The 24726-nt window shown below is 38.4% G+C and overlaps 1 protein-coding gene across 1 annotated transcript; it reads right to left on the reverse strand.

Annotated features, from left to right (window-relative positions):
* Window positions 1–4806: 4806 nt before the first annotated feature.
* TMEM207 (transmembrane protein 207) lies at window positions 4807–23193 on the reverse strand. Its single transcript, XM_056122037.1, has 4 exons — window positions 23108–23193; window positions 21048–21092; window positions 19699–19838; window positions 4807–4943 (listed from the first exon to the last, which is right to left on the reverse strand). The coding sequence occupies exons 1-4, from the start codon at window positions 23191–23193 to the stop codon at window positions 4807–4809; spliced, it is 408 nt and encodes a 135-aa protein (XP_055978012.1).
* Between the last annotated feature and the right edge of the window lie 1533 nt (window positions 23194–24726).

A 24726-nucleotide genomic window follows, 5' to 3' on the forward strand; every position in this document is an offset into this window, starting at 1 on the left:
TAAATTAATTTCCTTTTTTTTGTTCTGATGTTTTAAAAAGTCCATTTTGAATCAGAAGTGTGCCATTGCAACACATTTTCATTGTCTCATTTTCTCATGTATGGTTTTGAAGTATTTCACATTTTGTCTTAAACAATATTCTGGTCAAGTTTCATTTTATTGTCCACATGAATGCTGTTCACTTCTGTCCCAACTCAATTTCATTTCTGTGAAAGATATTGAATTTAAGGTTTATTTTATGAATGTTGTCTCCTAACACAAATGAAACAAATTTGGATCTACAGAACTGAAAATTAAAGGAGAACTTATGGTTAGGTAAAATAGAAATAGGCTAGACCTATGGGTCAGTGCTATGGATGTTACATACTACAAGCGGGCTACATGCACTTAGCTTGCTTTTTTGTTTGTTTGTTTGTTTGTTTGTTTGTTTTTTGGGTTAACCTGGCATTGCACAGGGGTTACTCCTGGCTCATCCACTCAGGAATTATTCCTAGCGGTGCTTGGGGGACCATATGGGATGCTGGGATTCGAACCAGGTCGACCGCAAGCAAGGCAGCCTCTCTACCTGCTGTGCTATCATTCCAGCCCCTTAGCCTACTTTTTCAGGCAACTCAAAATCAAAGACCTTTGTCTTCAGAAGTAGGAGTGTATTTCAAATTTTCTAAACAATTATTACAGGCATCTCATATAATGCTCAGTTTCATTCTGAGATGTAAGCGCTACAGCGTCAGAGTCCACTTTGCAAATTTGAACCTCTTGATTAGTTCTTTGTTCTAGGGCCTGTCAAAAGTCTAACATCAGCTTCAGAGTTTTAGATAGTCATTAAATCAATTTTAGCTAATGGGCTGCACTTTCTCGCCCTCTGCTGGGTGTTTAAAGAAAAATCCAAACCTTTCTGCATTGAGGTCAACTTTTTTTTTTCCCCCAATGAATGCTCTTTAATATGGGAAGTAAAACAGTCGTAGTTCTATCAGAATAAAAATCTGATATGGAATGGAATTTTAATGAAACAAATGGACTGAGGTACAGACAAAGATTTCCAGAGATAAGATGACAGAAATGGAGCACAAGCTTGTCATTTTTTATTTCTCTTTTAAATGTCAAGATAATCACATTATCCAATTTAGTTATTTTATTTTATTACTTGAAGTGGAAAATAAAAGGAACCTGCTACAGAACTTTCAAATCTCTAATTGGAAGTCACAGCAATGTCATGAACTGCTTGCCATTAGATAGAAAGATTGGTGGAGATTCTCGTGCCATTAAAGACAACATTGAGTGAAATGAAGAAATATACTCAGAACCTTGTGCAATGCTGAACATACAACAGATATCCAGTATTTTTTATACATTAATGAAAATGTACTCTAAGTGACATTTTTATGAAAATTATTTCATTTCTACCATCGCCACCCTTTCTCCCTCCCAACCCCAACTTCCTCCCTTGCCCCTGCACTTCAAAGTGAACCAACTCACCAGCCAAACACCCACCAAGCATGCACTGTGGTTAGCTTGGCACTGGCACGTAATTAAAAATCATTTAAAAATGAATTCTGATTACTTCGAATTTGACTTTCATTAATGTCTTCTGCAAACTCCAGCTGTTGAGTTGGTACCCTTTTTCCATATGGGCTTTAACTTTTATAAGTTTAATTATAACTACTGCCTGTTCTGCAATTGAAATGGATTTTGACATGCACTATTCATAGAGTACAGACATTAACTCCTTTTTTAAAAAGTTACTTGTTTGTGATCAGTAACCCACATTCTCCCATGTACTTTTTCATAGCCACTTTTGAAGGTAGAAAAATCACAATGCAACTCTTCAAGCCTATGTTCTCCCTTGAACATGCATCTTATTCACCTGCCTCTGTATCTCATTCCTCTTTCCATTCTGGTGAGGCCCAAGTTCTCCTTGAACACTTTTTTCTTCTTTTTCTGTCCCCTCATATCTAAGTAAGTTTCAATAAAACTATCTTGACCCCCACACACACTCAAATCTCCCCAAAGACAATCACAATGCAAAAATATGAATAAAAAATAATATATGAACTAGTTTTGTTGTTCATGTTGCTTGGTTATGGAGTATATCAGTTTGGGGTTGGGGAGATGGGGCGAGCTTTCCAAGTAAGGGAACTAGAGGCCACTGCTGGTAATACTTGTACAGGTTCGCCCTGTGTTCAAGGTTGGGGGATCCAACTTTGCTGCTTATTCTCTGTAGAACCAGGAACGACCAGAGCCATCCCCATGTTGCTGGGGAGCCTCCAGAGTTGTATTCAGCAGTGTTGCAGGGGACCAGGTGGTTCTGGGGTTTTAACTTGGGTCCTGGCATATGCTAACCATGAAAATCTAATGCTGAACTAACTAGTGGTTAGTAGTTTATTACTATGGGGGGGGGGGGTTGGGACCACATCCAACTCCACTCATTGTTCAGGGACCATATTCAGTGCCAGGAACTAAACTTGGGTTGGCTGTACGAAAGACAAGTAACTTTTTCCCTCTACTATCCCTCTGACCCTAGCAGTATTTGTAGCTATTTTTAATGACAAGGTTAATATATGTGTACCAATCTATAATGTATTATTAAACTAGTTATGACTTTATCTCCATTTTTCAAGCAATAAAGGCATTTCGTTTTATATATCTATTATTATATGGTTTTCATCATACAGTTTCCAAATGATGAATTTTACCATTATTGCTTAGAATTTTTCTTTTAATTTTTCATATTGTTCATTAGTTTCCCTCAATCTAAGATTAGGATTTAGATTGCTTATTATATTTGCTTCTTTCCTCATACATTTACCCATCTGCTACTTGGAAAATATGAATAATGCCAATTTTAAAACCCAACATGAATTATTTATATTATTCATACCTTAAATAAGGTGAAGGAGGTAATTTACTTTTTGTTTCACATTGATGTAAAATTGGCTTATTTTTTTTCAGGCCCTTCATTTTATATTTACTAATTGTTAATTTATCATTTGGGGTTTTTTTGTGTGATCAGGCTTTAACTTGGCTCTGGCCTCAAGTATCAAGCCTGGATATGTGATGCAAAGGATCCAGCCTGGGTAGCCTTGAGCACTTGAGCACAGTAAGCACCTTACCCAGTCTACTACCTCTCCAGCCCCATATTATCACATTTCCATTGCTCTCCCATAAAAATTTGACATCAGATTCTTATGGGAACTGGCTTTTTTTCCCTCTCTGGTTTTCTTCAATATTATCTCCCTGTGAATCCAATTTTCCACCATCCCTTCATCCCTCCCACCTGAATTCATGGAGCTTCCCATATGACTATAGCATAAATTTGCTTATCATTCTCAATTTCATCCCTGAAGACACTTAGTAAAGTGGAGAAACTTGAAACTCCAGTCAACTTTGCCTTTATCTCAATCTGTATCCACCTTTTAAATCTTCCCAGGAGCTAAAATTTGCTTCCAATTTTTCTCCTCATCTTGTCATACTCTTGATTCACTTTTTCCGGTGAATTGACAGTGTTTTATCATTTACTATGTACAGGCTTCAGAAAGGAGTGAAAAGGCTTGATTTGGTATGAATAACTTTAATTTAGGAATATCTATACTACCAAACTATTTTGAAAATAAAACCAGAGAGCAGATTCTATACTATCAAGCTCTCAAGGAATTTCAGGGATAATTAGATTATACTAACACAGTTCAATGGACATCCTTTTTATATGCTTTTCTCAAGGCTGTTTTGAAAATTCCACTTAAGAGTGTTTCAATGCTACTTTGGCAGAAGACTCAGGAGACTATTGATATCTATGCAAATTATTCTTATCTTAGTTTTCCAACAAATGCTATGACTTAAGGCAGGAATATGTTTTGGGTCCTAGAATGTCCATTTAGCTTTCAAAAATGGCAGCCTTCACTTTGTCCTATGTTGTGGTATTATTTATGTCCTGCACTTTAAGTAATCCTCTTTAGTATCTGTTCTATGGTTTGAATCTCATTGCACTAAGACATATAATTCCTAGGCCTGAAAATTTTAATCTTTTTCATTCAGTCTACAATTTCAAAAGTTCCTTTATCTTATCTTATCTCCTCATATTAATTGAAATACTTTTATATTTATGGGTCTTGGACCTATCTGAATGTCTGCTTGGGCCATTGTTCAATGATGATATCTTTTGTTTGTTTTTAGGACACACCTGTCAGTACTCAAGGATTTCTCCTAGCTCTGGGCTCAGCAATCATTCCTGGTGGTTTTCAGGAGGCTATATATGGTGCCAGAAATCAAATCAGGGTTAGCATAAGAAGCAATTTACTTGAACTCCAATTATAATATATCTTTATTGACTCCAAATTAGGGGAGAAAGGCCATTAGATTTGAAATATTAAAACAGAGGAATTTGGGCCATATACATTGTACAGTGCCTTGCCTTGCCTTGCATACAATTAACCTTGGTTTGATCCTCAGCAGGACATGATCCCCCCCAAGTACCACCTACAGTGATCCCTGAGCACAGAACCAGAAGTAAGTCTTGAGCACAGTCATATACTCCAAATCACCCCACTCCAAAAGAGGGCAGAAACATGGGTGATGTGTACTGCGGTAAAATTCTAAACTTACTGGAGATGAGCCCTTATTTCTGATGGAAAATAAAACTGTTGAATCCATTAATTTACTACTGAAACTTTCCCAAAGCAAATTTATTTTCCCACAATCATTAATTTGTCATGTATACTCTATACTAGAATTCCATAAGTAATTAAACTATTGTTCATGAAGCTAGTTGATGATCAGAATTTCTCCACTATTTCAACAGTTAGTTCAGATCTAAGAGTGACTCGATTTTAGGACTTCTTCGTATGGAGGAGGAGGACCTAAGGTGCCTAAACAGGGAACATGATACACTTCAGGGTTTTGAGTTTGAAGGTGAATTCCAACAGTTGGGCTCACAGCTGCCTCTGTCCCTGGAAAGAGAAAGATGAAGACTTGTAATCTTTTTTATTGGCATTAAATGGGAGTGCACAAACTGCTTACTGGCATCTGGCATTTCCTGGACCACTGAAGCAACAGAAAATGATCTGAACCCACGTGAAAAAAAAATTACAACCATCTTACTCTCTGCAGTAATAGTCCCTACAACAAGGAACTTTGCTCCCATGGGCTGATTATAACATCATTGACTAACCCATCAAGAACTATTTACAATTTAACAGCTAAAAAGAGAAGGAATATCTTATTGCAGACTATGTAAAAGGATTCCTGTAAATACTAATGACATTTTAGCCAAAGTTCCCTTCATTCGAAATGTGAATCTCATTAAAGACTTTCAAATATTACATCAGAACTTCATTACTTTATATGATACTTACAATCCATAATGAATCCAATTAATTACTTTAAACATTTTCCTAAGATGAATAGTAAAAATGCTAAGTTGTGAAGTCTGTATACACTTAAAATAAAACAAGACTTTTTCAAATTTGGAAAAGTGCTTTACTTTTTTTTAACTTTTATTTATTTATTTTCCTTTTTTTGGCGGGGCGTCACACCCAGCAATGCACAGGTGTTACTCCTGGTTCATGCATTTAGGAATTACTCCTGGCGGTGCTCGGGGGACCATATGGGATGCTAGGAATCGAACCCGCATTGGGTCGCACGCAAGACAAATGCCCTACCTGCTGTGCTATCATTCCAGCCCCTGAAAAAGTGCTTTCAAATCAAATACCTTTCTTGATGTGGAAGGGAGGCTTCACAGCAATGTTCTGAATGTAGAGACTTTGGTAAAATGTTTGGATATGGTCAAGCTTACAAGGACTACACCAGTCATGAGCTGAGGGCCATGTGATGTCTGGGATTAAAGTCAATAGTCTGAGTACCAGCCCTTTGCATTACCTTCTTCTACTCAATCATTTTTTTATTATCATTATTATTGAAATAGGACTGTATTATAACCTTTGATTCAGAAATGTTCTTTGAAACTCAACATGTATATACTAGATGAAATTTATATTTCTGGACACTCCAGTCATTAAATACACATATACACATACAAACACATTTTCTTTTATAAGCTGGCCACCTTGAAACACCATCCACTTATTTCAATAGCTCTTTTGAAAATGTTTGATTAGTATATCCTTAAAAGACTGCTTGAGTCACAGAGAAAATTAATAGCGATCTTTTAAAAACATCTCTTAGTTTCATTTTTTGGACTGTGTCTTTAGCTGTTTCAGACTTATTTATTACATCTTCTTAAAATAATAGTAACCTAGATAGAGCCAATGTTTGCCCATCTTTGTTCTCTATTATTCCACAGGCATGTTATTCTATAAATCTATATACCTGGGGCTGGTGCAATAGTACAGTAGGTAAGGCCAAATGGAGTTAGATCCCTAGTACCTATATGGTCATTGGAGCCCCACCATGAATCAATCCTAAATGCAGAGCCAGGAGTAAGCCCTGAGCACTGTTGAATGTGGCTAGAAAACAACAACAAGAACACTATATGCCACAGATTAGTGAGAACCAGGTAGTGGTGGAAGCATGGGGACACAGCTTGGGATTGAAAATGGGACTGGAATTGTGATGCTAAGAAACCTATTGTAAACAGCTCTGTAAATCATGGTAGATAATTAAAAGGGAAAAAAAGTAGTCATAAATTCACCTTTAAAGAGGAAACTATGCCTAGGAACCATTTGACTACTTGTTCCCCTTCCCCTTTGCTGCTGTTGTAGTATTGTGATGGCCGCAAGTCACTCACTTGCTAGTATGTGGTGGTCCAAACATGTGTGAGGCTCTTAGCTGTGATGCTCACACACACCTTGGTTCTAGTGGCTGCAGATCACACACTCTGAAGGCACAAGGCATTCCAAAGAGCAGTGTCAACAGACCACATTCTGCACATGGGGCAGTAATGTAGATTGGAATCATGGATTCACCATTGTCAGGGGGTTTTATTTTGCCATGGTGGACCCTCTGTGCCCCTGACTGGTTTTGAAAGCTATTGTTAGCTGCGAGCACCACACCCACAGTGCTGGGATTTAACCCAGAGAAGTGACACGCAAGGCATGTGCCTTACCACTGAAGCGACATCTCTGTATCTTGACAGTTTTGTATCTTAAATTGAAATCCAACTATCCTGTTCATTTCCATATTGCCCCTCACTATTTTTTTTCTTTTTTTTCTTTTTTCTTTTTTTTTTTTTTGCTGCAATGGTATAGACAAGTAATTCCTACTGAAACCATAAGGACTGCAAAGTCAAATATATTGCCTATGTGACTTTTGAAAGAAAAAGTTTGTTGCTCTCTTTCTTTAAGAATTAAGATTTGGGGCTGGAGCAATAGTACAGCGGGTAGGGTCTTTGCCTTGCATGCCGCCGACTCAAGTTGGATTCCCAGCATCCTGTATGGTCCTCTAAGCACTGTCAGGGGTAATTCCCTAGGGCAGAGCCAGGAGTAACCCCTGTCCATCGCAGGGTGTGACCCAAAAAGCAAAAAAATTTAAAAAATTAAGATTTGAGGTGCCAGAGAAACAGTACAGCAAGTGGGCACTTGCCCTGCACTCCACTGGACTCTATCCTTCCCACCACATATGGTCCCTGAAGCTCACAAAAAAAAAAAAAAAACCACAGCAATGACAAGAAAAAGAATTAAATAACTGAAACGCAAGCATGAAAGTTTGTAAATCTACAACCGTACCTCATGGTGTTTCACTAATGAAAAAAAAAAAGGAAAGAAAAATAAAAAAGAAAAAGAATTAAGATTTTGATACCATTGAAGGGATTCCAAAGAGCTTACCACAATGACCAAATTATTCAAAATATACTTTATTTTAGCCAATAGTTGCACCACTGAAATCCATGTATAAAATATTCCAAATTTCTATTGAGGAGAAGGTTATGCTTAGTTGGAATAATTGGCTTTCATATATTTTTATGTTCTTGCTTTTTTATCTCACTGACTTAGAGTCAAGTATAATATTTCAATTATTAGTATAATATTTGAAGGATAGAGCTAAGGTTAGAATATGTCTCACCTTTAAATTGGGCTATTTTCTTAAGGAATTATTTAATTAATTAAACAATCTACTTCCAGGTTATTAAAAAATGCAATTTTTATGCAATAAATGATGATCATACCTTTGCCTACGTAAGCAAAAAAAAAAAATAAAATTATTAAAACAAAACTTGTCATACAGCAATTACTTGTTGAAAGTCTATTATTAATCTTACTATAAATTGTGAACGAAGTAATAGCACAGCGGGTAGGGCGTCTGCCTTGCATGTGGCCTACCTGGGTTCGATTCTTCCATCCCTCTCAGAGAGTTGAGCAAGCTACCGAGAGTATCCCAAGAGTATCCCACCCACACGGCAGAGTCTGGCAAGCTCCCCTTGGTGTATTCGATATGCTAAAAACAGTAACAACCAGTCTCATAATGGAGACATTACTGGTGCCCGCTCAAGCAAATTGATGAACAACGGGAGGACAGTGCTACAGTGCCACTATAAATTGTAGTTATTAGTTATTAGTAGTTATTAGTTATTAGTAGTTATTTGGTGCTACTACTACTTTATGTCAAAACTGTATTGTTTAGAATATGAAACTGTATGTATTTTTAATTTGCAATATTATTTTCAAATCTACCCTGCCTTAATGTTTTTCGAATGATTTCACCATTATTGTGATTAATGTTATAATATAGAAATCATTAAAATTTATGGGCTGGAAAAATAGTCTGGGGTGAAAGCACTTGCCTTGCATGCAGTTGACCTCACTTTGATCTCCAGCACCACATCTGGTCTCTGAGCATTGCCAGTGTTGACTACTGATCAAAGTAAGCCCTGAACACTTCTAGGAATGCCCTCAAAACAAAATTATGCACTGAAGGGGCAAGAAAGATAACTCAGTGGGCTGAGTTGAAGCTTTGCATGCAGGTGGTCTGGATGTGATCACCAATATCAGATCCTTTCTCCCTTCCCCCAGGACTGATAGGCATGACCCTAAAACAAATAAAAAATATATAGCTAAGAAGCCTTTTGCAGTTGAGACATTTTTCCCCTGTGACTTAAGTTAAGTCTATGATTCAGCAGAATTAAAGTTGATAACCTAGAATACATCACTCTGTTATGGATTCTTGAACTGAATTCTGTCCATTTTCCAGATTAGTTGCTCTTGATGCATTCAACACAGTGTCACTGCTAAGTAACTGTTATTCTTCCTGGTGGGGTCAACTGAATTGAATCAACAGTAACTCAATTTTATTTCCACTGCTGTGGCTATCAGTGCTATGCTGCAGGTGACTGGAGATTCATAATTGCTGTGATAGGAACATTTTGCTATTTTCCTACACAAATTCAGTCATTGCTCTTAAAGTTGTTATGAAAACTATAAAGCATTCATTTGATCAACATAATTAAGCCAATTTTCTCAGAAAGCTTTTGTATAATTGAACACATGCTGTATCAGTTTTAATTTTTTTCTAGGGTAGGTTTGCATGGAATATCATTTAATTTGGAGGAGAAGCAAGCATTATATTATCTTTTGACAAATTAATAACCTGAGAAAAGTCAGTTACAATGCTTGCAAATATCCTATAATTTTGATCAAACTGTTGGTAAGTAATGAGGGTTTTCTGTTTGTTCAGTTCTATCATATTAATACAATATATGATGGAGTTAATAGACAAAGATTTCCCAAATAACTAAGACTAAGTCTAATGGAGCTATTAATTTTAGCATTACTCCTCTTTTCTGTTCTATCTTCTTTCTATTCCTTTTATGTGAGTGTGGGTAAGAGTGGCTGTCCTTGAGTCACAGTTTTACTCTCTATTAACTGTGCTCTTAATCTCTAAATACCTTTGTGCCATCATTTCTCATGTGTGGAAAATTCCTGAGGAACTCTCACAGAATTCAACACAAAGAATCAATGAGGTCAGAGAGGCAGAGTATCGCCCCTGAGCAGGCCACAGGGCAATTACTTCTTGAATGTGAGCCATTACTATTATCATTTTCTGAAAAATATATAATTTTTTTTAAAAAATCTCTCCTTCCTTATCTAAAATGACTCACAGAATATTTACTATAAAAACAAAAATTGTAAATAAAGCCCATTTCAAAGGAACTTTAACATTAGGGACTCTGAGAAAGTAGGGAAGATTAAGTAGAGGCTAGAAGGATATTCTCTTCAGTCTTTGCCAGCTTTCTTTCCGCTCCCCAAACTCTAGCACTCACAGTTAACCACTGAGGGGAAATAAAGCATAGCTAATATCCTTGGAATAAGAAAAGAAGAGGGTTGCTTAAACTGTAGAAGATAAAAGGGAGGGAAGATTGGCCACTTGTTAGGCCTCAGGGGATTAGCCAGAGAGGTTAAAGCCAGTGAATGTCACCAGCAGAGGGCGCTACGAGGCTCTCACCTCATGTATTTTGCCAGACAGAATAGACCCAGTTTTGATCCATGAAATATGCTGGTTTTCTAATATTTTGTTTTTTATTTAAAATTTTAGTAGATAAGGGTGATTGTTCCTTGGCTGTACTGTTCATTTCTCTCTTAAGCACTCACGGTGAGTGGATTTTTCCTGTTTCATCTAAACTCGAGCTTCTTTTTCTTTATTTTCTCTAAATATCTTACCTACTTATAAACAAAGGCTTTTATTCATCCTCATAACTTGTTTTTTATTAACTTATTTTCACTGAGTTAAAATTTTCTCTTCTAAGTTTCTATGTACATTATGATTATGTTTGTAGGCGTAATTTGTTTAAATAAACAAAATAATTTAATGAGCCAGAAATACTTTCCTTATTTCAAAAATCACTTGCATTTTATAACTATTTGCCAGATCTCAGAATTTTTGGTCTTATAATGTGAGCTGATAGTGATTGAGGTACAGATGATTATGAAATATTTTAGTGCTTTACTGCTTATCTTGAACCTTCATTTCTGAAGCTTGCATATATTCCTTTAAAAATCTCACTTCTGGGCCGGAGCAATAGCACAATGTATAGGGCGTTTGCCTTGCACGCGACTGACCTGGATTCAACTCCCAGCATCCCATGTGGTCCCCCGAGCATTGCCAGAAGTGATTCCTGGGTACAGAGCCAGGAATAACCCCTGTGCATTGCTGGATGTGACCCAAAAAGAGAAAAAAAAGAAAAAAATTAAAACCTCATTTCTGAGGCCCAACATCTAGTCTTACTTCCCACGTACATATATAAAGGGTGAACACACTTTGCAAATATCCTCTCTGTTTTTCTGTTGAATTGTATGATAGGACAGATCCCAGTAACAATATTCAAATAAGTAAGATAATGATATAAAATCATGAAAATAATAAATTATTTGTATCCTTAATACAGGTACCTTTGAAAAGTAACTAAATAAGGCTGAAAGTGGTAGGCTTTGATGACTGAGAGAAGGAAACAAGAAGGTCTCAAAGATGATCCCTTTCAAGAAAACAGGGCATTGGATGGATTCTTTCTAGGATTTAGCAGACATGGTAAGAAAAGAAAAATAGAGCTGGAAATTTAATAAAGTGAGAGAGCAGGATAATAATAAATGGATGAAGGACCAGGGAGAGAGCTAGAGTTAAAGAGTTTGCATTGCAAGAAGTTGACTCCAGTTAGATCCCTGACACCACATCTGGACCCCTGGGCAACTCTAGGAATGATCCTTGAGCACAGAACCAGGAATAAGCCCTGAGTATATGACTAGGAATAAGCCCTGAATATAGAGACAGGAATAAACCCTGACCATTCCCAGGTGTTGTCAAAATATCCCAAAACAAAGCAAAAAAGTGGAATTTACTACAGATTTACAGCAGTTTGCCTTTCCACCCAACCCAACTGCCCCAACCCTTAAAAAACAATGGAATAATTGGGATTGGGTTCAGAAAGAGTCAGGAGACAGGAAACAGAAAATAATAACATGATTTTGGGGTGTGGATAGTATAATTTTTGACCTTAAAATATCTCCAACTTCAAACTATAAACAAACTTCTCTTTCTCTTCATCATCCCCTGCTTCTCTAACTTAATTTTCCTCTGTTCTTCCACTCCTTAAGTTTCTCTAATAACATTTCTTTTTTTTCTTCTCTCCAAGAAATTACCAGAAGAATTACTTCTCTTTCAGTGAATAAGCAGTTACATCATATTAAGTTATGAATGTGAAAGCCTCAGTCCATGAGAAGGGGAAGTGAGGATTATGAACATGTATTACATCACCAGAGAACTATAAAAACATGTAATTACTAGTCCAGAAGCGGCCAGGAAAATAGAACAGGAGTCAGGAGCACATCCCTGTATCTGTAAGGCTGTTTGTGCAATCCCTGGTATTATATGCCCCTTTGAACTGCTGCTTAAACCCTGTAGACTCCAGAGCATCGAAAGTGTGATCCTGACTGTTTCCAGCCTGCCCTGAGCATCTTTGCAATGCTGGGTCCTTTTTATTAAATCTTTTAGTCTAGTTGGCTGAGTATTTCCAAGGAGTGGCCCCTGAGTTCCTAAGCACCCAGCTTGGTGAGGGATGGGGAGGAATGGAGAAATAGTACAACAGGTAGGCCATTTTCCAGGTTCTATATGGAATCCCATATGGTCCCCCAAGCACTATCAGGAGTAATTTCTGAGTGCAGAGCCAGGAACAACCCCTGAGCATCAGTGGGTATGACCCCAGAAAGCAAAAGCGAGAGGGAGGGCTATCCAGGACTGCAATTTAGTCTGGGGAGAAGGGAATGCTAAAATTTTCAAGGTTTTTTTTTTCTAGGCAAAATGTCTACCAGGTCAGCTGGAGCGATAGTACAGCAGGCAGGGAAATTGCCTTACATGTGGCCGACTCGGGTTCAATTCCCAGCATCCAATATAACCCCCGAGCACTGCCAGGAGTAATTCCTGAGTGCAGAGCCAGGAGTAACCCCTGGGCATTGCCAGGTGTGACCCAAATATTAAAAAAAAATTCTACCAGGCATTGGAATGGGTTGGACTGGCTATTCCTTTCTTAAGCATATTTGATGGCAATCCCAAATCAAGTATTTTCCTCCCTTTGATATTTCTAATCAAGAAAATTATCAATCTGAACCCCGTACACCTGTCAGAAATTATCAGTGAAAGAAATTTTCTATTTAAGATGTTACAACAATGACAGCTGAATCCACTCCAGCCACCCATATTCAGGCAAGACTTTTTCTTGACCCTTGTTAGCTAAGGGCAGCCTGAGAGTCAAATCTCTAACCCACAGGTCAAAGAGCAGAGCTATCTCAACTAATGTATTCAGCAAATCATGATAAGAGCATAAAATATAAAATGAAGTTCTGAGAGGAAGAGTCCAATTTCATATATAAGACCGCATCTCACCATTAAAAAGTTTTAAATGACCTATGCTCTATATTTAGGAGTTTAAACCCCCTCTCCCACCTTTGCATACAACAGGTGTCCAGGAGTCCAGAAACCTTTAGATTTTTCATATGTTCATATGTCATCAGAGCCTTTCAAGTGAATTCTCCACTTTCTCTTCCCTGAATAGAGGCTATGTGCGAGATTCAGGTGTGACCTCATACTGTGGGTGGGTGAGTCTAGCAGCAGCGGGACACGTGTCAAGCTGTGAGCATAAGCTTTGTGGGGGCTATAGAGAAAAGAGTGTGGTTTGGTCCCCGACTTCCCTCTATAGAAATAGAGTGACTCCGTCACTTTCTTTGTATAAAATTATTCCATTTATGGAATTATTACTTAGGGAGCATCATTTCCCAGAAGAAGTGAAAAACTGCCTTATAATAATGACTCTGGAATTTACTTCCAAAACATTCACTACTTTAGAAGAAATCATTTAGGATCCACACTTCCCAATTGACTTTTATTTGTTTTCTTTTCATTTTATGGATGAGAAATAAGAATGTGGGGAAACACAGTTTTGGGGTTCACACCCACATCAAATATCTTGTCAATGGTTGTACACTGCCCTTACTAGCCATCCTGAACCTTAATGGGACAGAATGGGAGAAAGGCAATGGATGGGGTAATTGAAAGTCTTGAATGTCTGGCTTATATATTATAAATTAGAAAAAAATATAAAAGGGGGGTCTGGGTAGGGGGTGTGGGGCAGCTCCTAAACCTGTAGTCCAACATGAAAACTCAATTGAAGAGAAACTGATAATACAACTAAGCTGACAGTTTAAATTTTCTTGAGTAAAATGTGACCCATGAATATAGCAGTAGTTAGGAAAGGAAGAATAGAATGAAGAAGGAAATAAGAATTCTACAAAGCAATCCCTGCCTTTTAGGAAGCACTTGAAAGACATGTCTAGAGGTTCAGAATATAATTGTACTTAGTGTTTAGTATGTGCTAGTTATGAGTGTTCCGGCAAACTTCCAGGGATTCCCATTTCTCAACTCTGAGGAGTTTTATTTGTTTGCATTTGTTGCTCAGGAGGTTACCCTTGGCTCAGTTTGAGTGACTATTCCTGGCAGTGCTAAGAGTACTATATAGTACTGGGCATGAAATTTGGACTTGCGAAGCACACACTTTAATCCCTCTGAGTTAGCTCTTTGGCCAAATTCTAAATAGTTTAAAATTTAATGACTGGCTTTCATTAAATATCTATGTGGTATGTTAATCCAGTAGAGTGAGAAAAGCAGAGAACTACATCTAAGAGAAATAATGGTCACTTTCTGAGTTAGTATTAGGAAATAGTTAATATGTGAGAAGACCAGGATCTACTGTATTTAGTACGTTAAGTAAGTTACAAAGCATATTCGTATTTGATTAAAGAATTAAAACAAACATTTTGGAAAATTAAGTGAGTTGACTATACTGCTTTCATTTTTTAGAATTGCATTTATCCACTTTTATTCAATGGACATTGTATTGTTTTCTGCATAAGGGACAGGTATACATCATTGAAAATTAGCTTATAGATGCATACACTATATTAAGCTCACCATTAAACTACTTTGTTAAATAATCTTTTCATCCCAGGTACATTTGTTTCTGTGTATAATGAGTTCTGGGCATTACAGTGGATATTATTCTAATGCACTGTACTCATTGTTATGTGAAGATTATTGGAGCAATAGATGTCATGATCTTCTCTCACATTCATAACTGTTTCTGAAAATTCAAACATAGTAAAAAGCCTATGCAAGCTATCATCTAAGCCATGTAAAAATCATTTGGGAATAAACTGCCTTTACTGTTTTAACAATAACCTGGATGAATTATTTAAAATTAAAAAATGGATTTTTAATAGCTTTTTTAAAAGGAAATTGGTAATAGAAATCAGTAAAATATTTTTTCAGGGTGAAAAAAGATTAAGAAGATAGTCCAGTATTCACTTCAAGTGAAATTGGAAGAATGATAATAGCATTTATTTGTAAATACTGCTAGTTAAATTAATAAAAATAGGATCATGTGAACAGAAAAAACACACTAAAATGCTTTGTTAGAAGATTGGTGACACTATTTTCCTCAGTATTCAATGGAAAGTGATTTTTATTTTAGGAGAATGAATAATTTTTATTGGATACTTTGATTATCTTTTCCAAAACAAACATTTATCAAGTTGACAATGTGTTTCCCTTATTAAATATTGACTTTAAAAGCCAATAGTGAACATAATCTCTAAATCTTAGAATACTGTTTTCATACAAAAGTTGTTTGGTTTTATTCTTTTGCCTCACATTTTATTTCACTGTAAGTTTTTCCAGAACTTGCCTTATTCCAATATTGAAAATTTTTCCTGGCCTAGGTTTCTGAAGGACATCTCTAGCAACCATTTGAGATAATTATGGTGAGCAATGAAGCACCATAGTGGAAATGTCTCCAAACAGTTAATCTAGATGAGGACATTACTTAATGCAAAGGAGTTAGCTATAAATATGTTACTCACAAAATAGGAGACTAATACCCAAGAATAGCGGAGATAAGTACCAGGAGGTTTACTCCATGGCTTGGAGGCCAGCCATACATGCTAGGGGAAAGGGAAGCTCAGACAGAGAAAGGAAGACCAAATAAAGGGTGTTAGGAGGATCCGCCCAAGATGGGAGAAGCATGCTGAAAGTAGACTATAGTCCAAACATGATTGCCACTCAATGACTCTTTTGCAAACCACAACACCCAAAAGGAGAGAGAGAACAAAAGGGAATGCCCTGCCACAGAGGGTTGGGATGGGGACCTGGGGATAAGGGGGCGGGAGGGATACTGGGATCCGTAGTCGTGGAAAAAGGGCACTCACTGGTGGAGGGATGGGTACTTGATCATTGTATAATTGAAACCCAAGCACAAAAATTTGTAAGTCTACAACTGTACCTCATGGTGTCTCACTAATAAAAATTAAAAATAAATAAAAATAAAATAAATATGTTTACTCAAAAAAAATTGTAAGTATGCGGGAACGAGGACTTTTTCTCAAATCTGCCGAACTACACCTCCCAGGTAACCTCTGATTCCGGAAGGCATGCCCACAGCCCGCCCCCCAGCGCCATCTTTGAAGCCTTAAGCATAAGAGAAAGAACACATGGAGAGTGCGGGATCCCGGAGGAAAAAAAAAAAGAAAAAACAGGTTCCAAAAAGAGCCAAGTTCACCCGCAAGTTCCAGATGGAGTAGGCGCCGCATCTCGCCTCCCCCAGATGGAACCCCGGTGACCAGAAGCCTCTACAAACACAGCTCGAGTATGCGGGAACGAGGACTTTTTCTCAAATCTGCCGAACTACACCTCCCAGGTAACCTCTGATTCCGGAAGGCATGCCCACAGCCCGCCCCCCAGCGCCATCTTTGAAGCCTTAAGCATAAGAGAAAGAACACATGGAGAGTGCGGGATCCCGGAGGAAAAAAAAAAAGAAAAAACAGGTTCCAAAAAGAGCCAAGTTCACCCGCAAGTTCCAGATGGAGTAGGCGCCGCATCTCGCCTCCCCCAGATGGAACCCCGGTGACCAGAAGCCTCTACAAACACAGCTCGAGTATGCGGGAACGAGGACTTTTTCTCAAAACCGCGCGGCCGCTTACGCGGCCGCGCGACTTCTCTCTATATACAAAGTGATCAATGAGAAGTAAACCACCCAATCTTTCTCCCTGAAAGTCAGAGTTAAGTTTGGAGCACGGCCACAGCCCCAGAAACACAAGGACTTAATGCAGAACCCAGCAGCTTAGAGCAGAAAAGTGAAAGGACTATGCGTTAATCCAGGCCATCAAGTCTGCCGGAGGGGAAAGGGTGTTGCCCCATTCGCCCTCTCTTCTCTGGAAAGAAGGATGGCGGCCGCATGGGAGCCTTGTGGACAGCAGGTAGGAGCCGGGGGTGTGGGGGCGACTAAAACCTCATGGGAAGGGGGGCGTTCCGGTCCGTCCTTCACGCCCTACCGAGGCCACCAGTTGCCCCCCACGAGCGGCTCTCCAGCACGGCCACAGCCCCAGAAGCACAAGGGCTTAATGCAGAACCCAGCAGCTTGGAGCAGAAAAGTGAAAGGACTATGCGTTAATCCAGGCAATCATTTCTGCCCAGAGGGGAAAGGGTGTTGCTCCCTTCCGCCCTCCTCCCTCTGGAAAGAAAGATGGCGGCCACCTGGGAGCCTTGTGGACAGCAGGTATGAGCCGGGGGTGTGGGGGCGACTAAAACCTCATGGGAAGGGGGGCGTTCCGGTCCGTCCTTCACGCCCTACCGAGGTCACCAGTCACCCCCCACGAGCGGCTCTCCAGCACAGCCACGGCCCCAGAAGCACAAGGACTTAATGCAGAACCCAGCAGCTTGGAGCAGAAAAGTGAACGGACTATGCATTGACCCAGGCCATCAAGTCTGCCGGAGGGGAAAGGGTGTTGCCCCATTCGCCCTCTCCTCTCTGGAAAGAAAGATGGCGGCCACATGGGAGCCTTGTGGACAGCAGGTATGAGCCGGGAGTGTGGGGGCGACTAAAACCTCATGGGAAGGGGGGCGTTCCGGTCCGTCCTTCACGCCCTACCGAGGTCACCAGTTGCCCCCCACGAGCGGCTCTCCAGCACGACCACAGCCCCAGAAGCACAAGGGCTTAATGCAGAACCCAGCAGCTTGGAGCAGAAAAGTGAAAGGACTATGCATTGACCCAGGCCATCAAGTCTGCCGGAGGGGAAAGGGTGTTGCCCCATTCGCCCTCTCCTCTCTGGAAAGAAAGATGGCGGCCACATGGGAGCCTTGTGGACAGCAGGTATGAGCCGGGAGTGTGGGGGCGACTAAAACCTCATGGGAAGGGGGGCGTTTCGCTCCGCCCTTCACGCCCTACCGAGGCCACCAGTTGCCCCCCACGAGCGGCTCTCCAGCACGGCCACGACTCCAGAACACAGAAACCAATTTCTTAACTATCTGACTTTCAGTAGAAATACTTCCAGGGTCAATAAGTAAAATAGCAGAAATCCAAAACCAACATTTAATTCTTGAACCCAGCTGGAGAAAGCAAATCACTTCACAATGCTTTTTCAGCATGTCTGATTTGGGGGGGGGTGTAAACTCTAAATAATAGTGGTGAATCTTTTATTGAAACAATCTAATCAAAGCGGATAGAGTGTTAACTAGAATTCATCTGCCTCACAGGGACGGGGAGGGGTGGGGGGTGGGGTTTTATTGGGGTTCTTCATGGGAAAAAATAAGTATTGGTAAAGGGAAATGTGTTTGATATTTGCATGACTGAGACATAAACCTGAAAGCTTTGTAACCTTTCCCACAGTGATTCAATAAATAAATAAATAAAAAAAAAAAAAAAAATTGTAAGTGTTCAACTTCCTACTTACAGCTCCGGTTGGCAATTACACAATCCTTCATAATCTCAAATTTTCTCTTTACCTTACTTCTTAAAGGAGACTGTAACATAATAGTATAGGCATCACTTGGGAGGTGGGATTTGAGAGTAGGTATGCACAAGATGTTGCCAGTATGTCCAGGGAAAAGGACATGGTTACTGACATTCTCTGCCCAGTTACAGTTGCTCCAGGTTTAACATTGGCAGCAACCTGTGGGTGCAGTTCAGTATTAAACATTTCAGAAAGCTGAAATAAAAAATTTAGTAAATCAGACAATCAGCAATGGTAGAGTAAATATATTAAAAGGTAAGAGATACTCTTCTCTTCCTTAAATTCTGACTCATTTGAAGGGACCTGTTCTGTATAACTCTTCTCTAAGATTTTTTTAGCAAAATATTTAGTTTATCTACATCCTCAACCTTAACGATGGGCCATTTTCCCAGAATACTTTTATAATTAATTAATTTTATAATAGTTTAGATAAAATGGTTACAAAGTTGTTGGCATATATGGTATTGATATCCAAAGTCACTGCATTTTATCAGCATAAAAGTGCCCAAAACACACCATTCACTGTTCCTCTGTGACCACAAGATCATCTCTCCATTCCTCTCCTACCCCATCTCTCGGTGTTTGGAGATTTGAGTTTTGTAAATCCCAAAGCAACAGGTTGCCATAATTTGATGCTCTCTATTCCCTTGCTTTGTCTCTATACCACAGATGAGTGAAATAATCTGATATTTGTCATTCCTTCTAACTTTGCTAAACACATAGAACTGGAGTGTACTGCACTTCCTCCTTTTTGTGTTCTTCTGATGTTTTCCCATTTGAACTCTCTCCCCAATGCACATATCCTTTCAAGGCTCCAATAAACTCTTTTTGTGAATTCACAACTCTGTCAAAAGTTAATTTTTTTAAAAGAGAAAACCTTTATCATTTTATAACTTTTTCAAAGTCCAGAAATACATAAACATCTTACCATAATTAGGGTCCATGTCTCCAACAGCATAAACAGCCACAGTACATCTTGGGGAGTCAATATGGGGTCTCAGCCAGCACTGAATACAGAAGAACATGACTCCACAGAGCAGAACTGTCAGGAAAATCAGCAGCAGGAACCTGACAAGAAAGGAACACAGGGAGGTGTAGCCTGGATCAGAGAGGTACTGAAACCACTTATGACTTCCTGGAGAAGGAAGGCAGATTTAAATAGACAGGATGAGTACAATCAGAAAGGTTCAACTCATCAGTCAACTTCCTTGTATTCATATAGTCTCAATTAACCCAGATGTTTGCTGAGGAAGTTACTCTTGTCAGGTGATAAGAACCATATACTTTTTGGACATCCATCAATTGCATTTCACCTTTATACATTCATTTGACCAGCAATGAAGTAACTGAATAGATTTTAGATGCTGAACTTAGGTAGGAAATAAAGACATAGAGTAGATTATCTTTGTCTTTGAGAAACTAATTCTAAGACAATAGTAATTGAAGGCTACAATAATTTAGGAAGAAATAAAAACTCAAAAATTTTTGAAGGATAAGAACTAGTTCTTTGAAGAGGTCTTTTTTGCTTGTTTGTTTGTTTGTTGTTTTGTTTCTTGGGCCATACTTAGTGTGCTCAGGGCTTACCTCTGGCTTTATACTCAAGGATCACTTCTTGCAGATTTGGGTACCATATGACATTACAGGAATCGAACCTAGATTGGATTCATTCAGGGCAAATGCCCTTCCTACTGTACTATCATTCCAGCCCCAAGAGATCTTTTGCTTTATATTGTGGGTCTGTTAAAGTAAGAACTAAAAATCTGTAGAATATTTTAGAGAGCTTTTGAGAAGAACAATTATTTTCTGTTAAAAATTTCCATCTTGAGAATGAATTATCATTTTCAAGGATAAGTTTATTGTCACATGAATTATCAAAATGAAAAGCACTGAGCAGCAATCTGAAAGGAATGTACATTTATATATTTACTGGACCATTAACATTTCCATAAATCGAGGCTGTGAACACAGTACAGCAGGGAGGGAACTTCCCTTGCAAAGAGCTGACCCAGGTTCAATGCTCAGCATTCCATATAGTCCTCAGAGGCTGCCAGGAATGACCTCTGAGTACAGAATCAGGAGTAACAGAAATACAACTGGAGCACTGTCAGGTGTTCCCCAATCCCCCTCCAAAAATAATAATTCCTTAAGCCATTTATCATTTCATGTGCCATCTAAATTATTTAGTTAAAGTAGGTTCTCTAAAACTATTTAGAGATGATAAAGCAGGTGGATATGTAGACTTTATTAAAGTTTTTATAACATAAAGAATGTCCTTACCAGATATACCAGACATTACCATATTGATCTTTAGAGTTGATACACCTACTGACAAAAAAAATAATAAAATGAGTTGGAATGTTATAAATGGCCAAATCTATTCTTTCAGAACTGTAACACTTATATGATACAACTATTTACTCAGAATAATGATCTGACCCTCTTCCACCATCTTTAAGTAAACCTTTAGCATAAACCTGCTTGATTCAATGAGTTGCAGGCAAGGAGATAGGAAGTCCTAAAAAGCAGAACTGAAAGACACTGTCTCTGGGGCCAAGAGATAGTACAGAGGGTAAGGCACTTGCCTTGCATGCGGCCTACCTGGGTTTGATCTCTGGCACCTTACATAGTCCCCACAACCCACCAGGAGCGATCCTTGAATCCAGAACTAGGAGTAAATCCAAATCATCTCAGAGTCTTCCCCGAACAAACAAAGAAAAGAAAACACACTCTCTCTCTCTCTCTCTCTCTCTCTCTCTCTCTCTCTCTCTCTCTCTCTCTCTCTCTCTCTCTCTGAGTTTTCAAGTTAAACCTGCTCAAAGGCCTGAGGCAGCCTAAAAAGCCTTTGAGATGCAAAATTCTGGGAGATGAGAAGGATCCTGAGGAGTGTTTGCCAGTATGGGAACAAAACCCAAGCTTAATATATAAAAATCCCATCCACAGGTCTTCCTCTCCCCTACTGCTAACAAAATCTTTAGCAAAAGCATATCAAAGGATTGTGGGGGAATAGTTTAGGAATTTTTATTTTTATGTAAGTTTATATTTCAGGTAGGGCATTTGCCTTGCATGAAACCAACCTGGGTTCGATTCCTCTGCCCCTCTCGGAGAGCTGGGCAAACTACCGAAAGTATCTCGCCCACACTGCAAAGCCTAGCAAGCTCCCTGTGACATATTCAATATGCCAAAAACAGTAACAACAAGTCTCATAATTTGTTGTGAGACATTACTGGTGCCCCAAATTGATGAACAACGGGAGGACAGTGCTACAGTGCTATAAATAAATTATTTTTTGTATAAAAACTAACTCTGCAGTGACAAAGAGTAAGATGTCCTACATCTGGCGGAGGGTAGGGTGGGAAATGGGGGGGTTGCCTAGAGTTCTGCTGCGCATGTGTCCTTCATTCCAATGTGGAGCAATTGACATTCTGTCTTGAACTTGAAACCCCATTCTGTCCTCTCATATTTCCTGACTAAACTTATTATTCATCCTCTTTCAGAAATTCTTCTTCCAGGGCAGGAGACAGATGGGTGAGGGAAACTGGGCAGAGATCAGGCATCCCTCAAGGATCAACTTCCTGACTCCAGCCTAAGGTCACAGCTCTGTAATTGGTTTGATTTGAGTTTAAAATACGAATGTACATTGAGAAATTGACTTTTAGTACTAACATGTCCTAGGTTTTTGTTATTCAGTACATAAGTCTTCCACCTTTCTATTTAATCCGAAGTTCTTTAAAATACAAATTCTTTTTTGGTACTGCTTGGGATCAAACCCAAGACCTCAGCATGTGAGGTATTCAAGGTACCTTTCCTATCATTGAGCCACAATCCCATCCTTAAAATGCAAATCCTTATGAAAGGTTTATCATTTCCTTTAGCCTTTAATCTCCTGTGAAATCCTGGTCGAAGAAAAAAGTTAGGTAGAAGGGAAATGAATGAATGTTACCACATATACTGTCTAAAAAGAGTTAGGAGTTAATCTTTTCAGTGAGGGAGATCAAATTGTTTATGCAAGTAAGACAAATTCAATGATTCCAAAATAGATTTGACAAGATGATTCAGAAGCAAAGCTTGCATTGTCTTTCTTCAGAAGTTTTAATTCTCCAAGTACAGATACTTACGTGCTATTTAAATCCCCCAGCATCCCTCACTATTTCAGACCTGCTATATTGAATGTATTTTTGTTCACAGATGACTCCTTTTCATACCTCACGATATAGGCCCCTCTTAAAGCATCCTGTCATTGGAGAGTAGAAACCTGTTCATCACAGTCAGAATAGCTTCTAGGTGGAACTATACTTAATCATGTCTCCTTCAGCTACTGTTTAAATAACACTCAGTACTTTTCATCTTGAAAGCATTCATACATGTCAGCTAATTTATTGCTCCCAGGATCTCTAGGGAAACAGTGTTTCAGGTTTATCTTCATACTGGTCTGAAATGACTTTTTAATATAATTGAAATGTCAAAACAAAAATCACCCCTACCCAAATATTTAAGAAAAATTGAACCATTTAGACAACTGTTTCATTTGCTTTTGGGGTTATTGTTATTGCTGTTGTTGGGTTTGGGTTTTTCTTTTGCTATTGGTTTACCTAGAAGCTTTAGCAAAGTACAAGGGAAAAATATCTAAGGAAATGTCTGTTGAAATGTAATGTTAAAAAGGGTCTAAAACAAAAGATCATCAATCAGGCATTTTAAAAATAATCAATAATGTGCCCTTATAAAGAAATATTATCTAATCTTCAGAAGAATGTATATTATAATTACAAACTGTATTAAGTAAAATAACATGCCAAATTTCATTTTGCATGTGTTCTTTTATAGTAGAAATGCAATATCCTGTTTTAAAGATAGATGTTAGTGAAATCCTCAGTGTCCTGACCCAATAAGAAAAAAAAATCTTCAAGTTTTTGAATCTTGAAAATTGTCTATGATTAGGATCATTTTATTTTTCTAAATATGCAACTATCTTAATCTTCTCTTTACATGTTGATATAGACCGTACACTTGATATAATGTTCACTCTAAATATTATTTTATTAGCTATAATTTTGAGCTACTTCTTTTTTTTGTGGTGTTAACAATTATCTAAACTGACTGCACACAGTTTGTTTTATTCATCCAGGTGTAGAAATTCTGGTACTCAATACAACTAAAATCTAGAATGAGATAGTAAACGGTCAAAGGTGTTAAAAACTAAAATGTAGGTCTTCTCAGCCATGTGCATCTTTAATATTCTAATTACTCAAATTTTAGCAGTGTAAGTTACATTTTTGAAAATGAAGTCATTACTCAGAAATTTATATATGCTTGGCCAAATTAAGATGATGTTGCCAAAAAAAGATATATTTTTAAAATGCACCAGGGAGAAGTGAGAACTGACTGTGATATTTATAAAAACATTTCCTTTGACCAGAGTTCTGCAGTAATAGTTTCTGAGATCATTTCTGTTCCTGCCAGAATAATTAGTGCCCTGCTTTACTGGGATATTGTAATAATTGCTGATCTACAGGGATCATTATATTAGTTTATTTTTATTACCCTTCTCAATACTGAGTATCTATAGACCTAAGATTCAGAATACATTCATGAATATTATAAATTCAGAGAAAAATACTCCATAGTTGGTTTTTTTTTTTTTTTGCTTTTTGGGTCACACCCAGAAATGCACAGGGATCACTCCTGGCTCTGCACTCAGGAATTACCCCTGATGGTGCTCAGGGGACCATATGGGGTGCTGGGAATCAGACCCGGAGCAGACCCGGGTCAGCCATGTGCAAGGCAAACACCCTACCTGCTTTGCTATCACTCCAGTCCCTGTTTTTTTTTAATAAAAATAATAACTATCCTAGATCATCTAAAAATCCCTGTGCAATTCATTTTTCTGAAAGTATTGTTTCATTTCATCTGAATTAATTAACTAATGCTATCAGTTAAGGTCATATCATTATATTCCTTA

The sequence above is a fragment of the Sorex fumeus genome, unplaced genomic scaffold (genome assembly GCF_029834395.1).
Source record: "Sorex fumeus unplaced genomic scaffold, SorFum_2.1 ptg000044l, whole genome shotgun sequence".
NCBI lineage: Eukaryota > Metazoa > Chordata > Mammalia > Eulipotyphla > Soricidae > Sorex > Sorex fumeus.

Excerpts from the sequence above, each read along its gene's own strand:
- TMEM207 (XM_056122037.1), bottom strand. The coding sequence starts at position 23,193 with ATGAAGATAAACCTGAAACACTGTTTCCCTAGAGATCCTGGGAGCAAT. Across the intron at positions 19,839-21,047 it reads GGTAATGTCTGGTATATCTG|GTTCCTGCTGCTGATTTTCC; the intron begins GTAAGGACATTC and ends CTTTCTTGTCAG. Across the intron at positions 4,944-19,698 it reads AGACATGGACCCTAATTATG|GGACAGAGGCAGCTGTGAGC; the intron begins GTAAGATGTTTA and ends TTCTCTTTCCAG.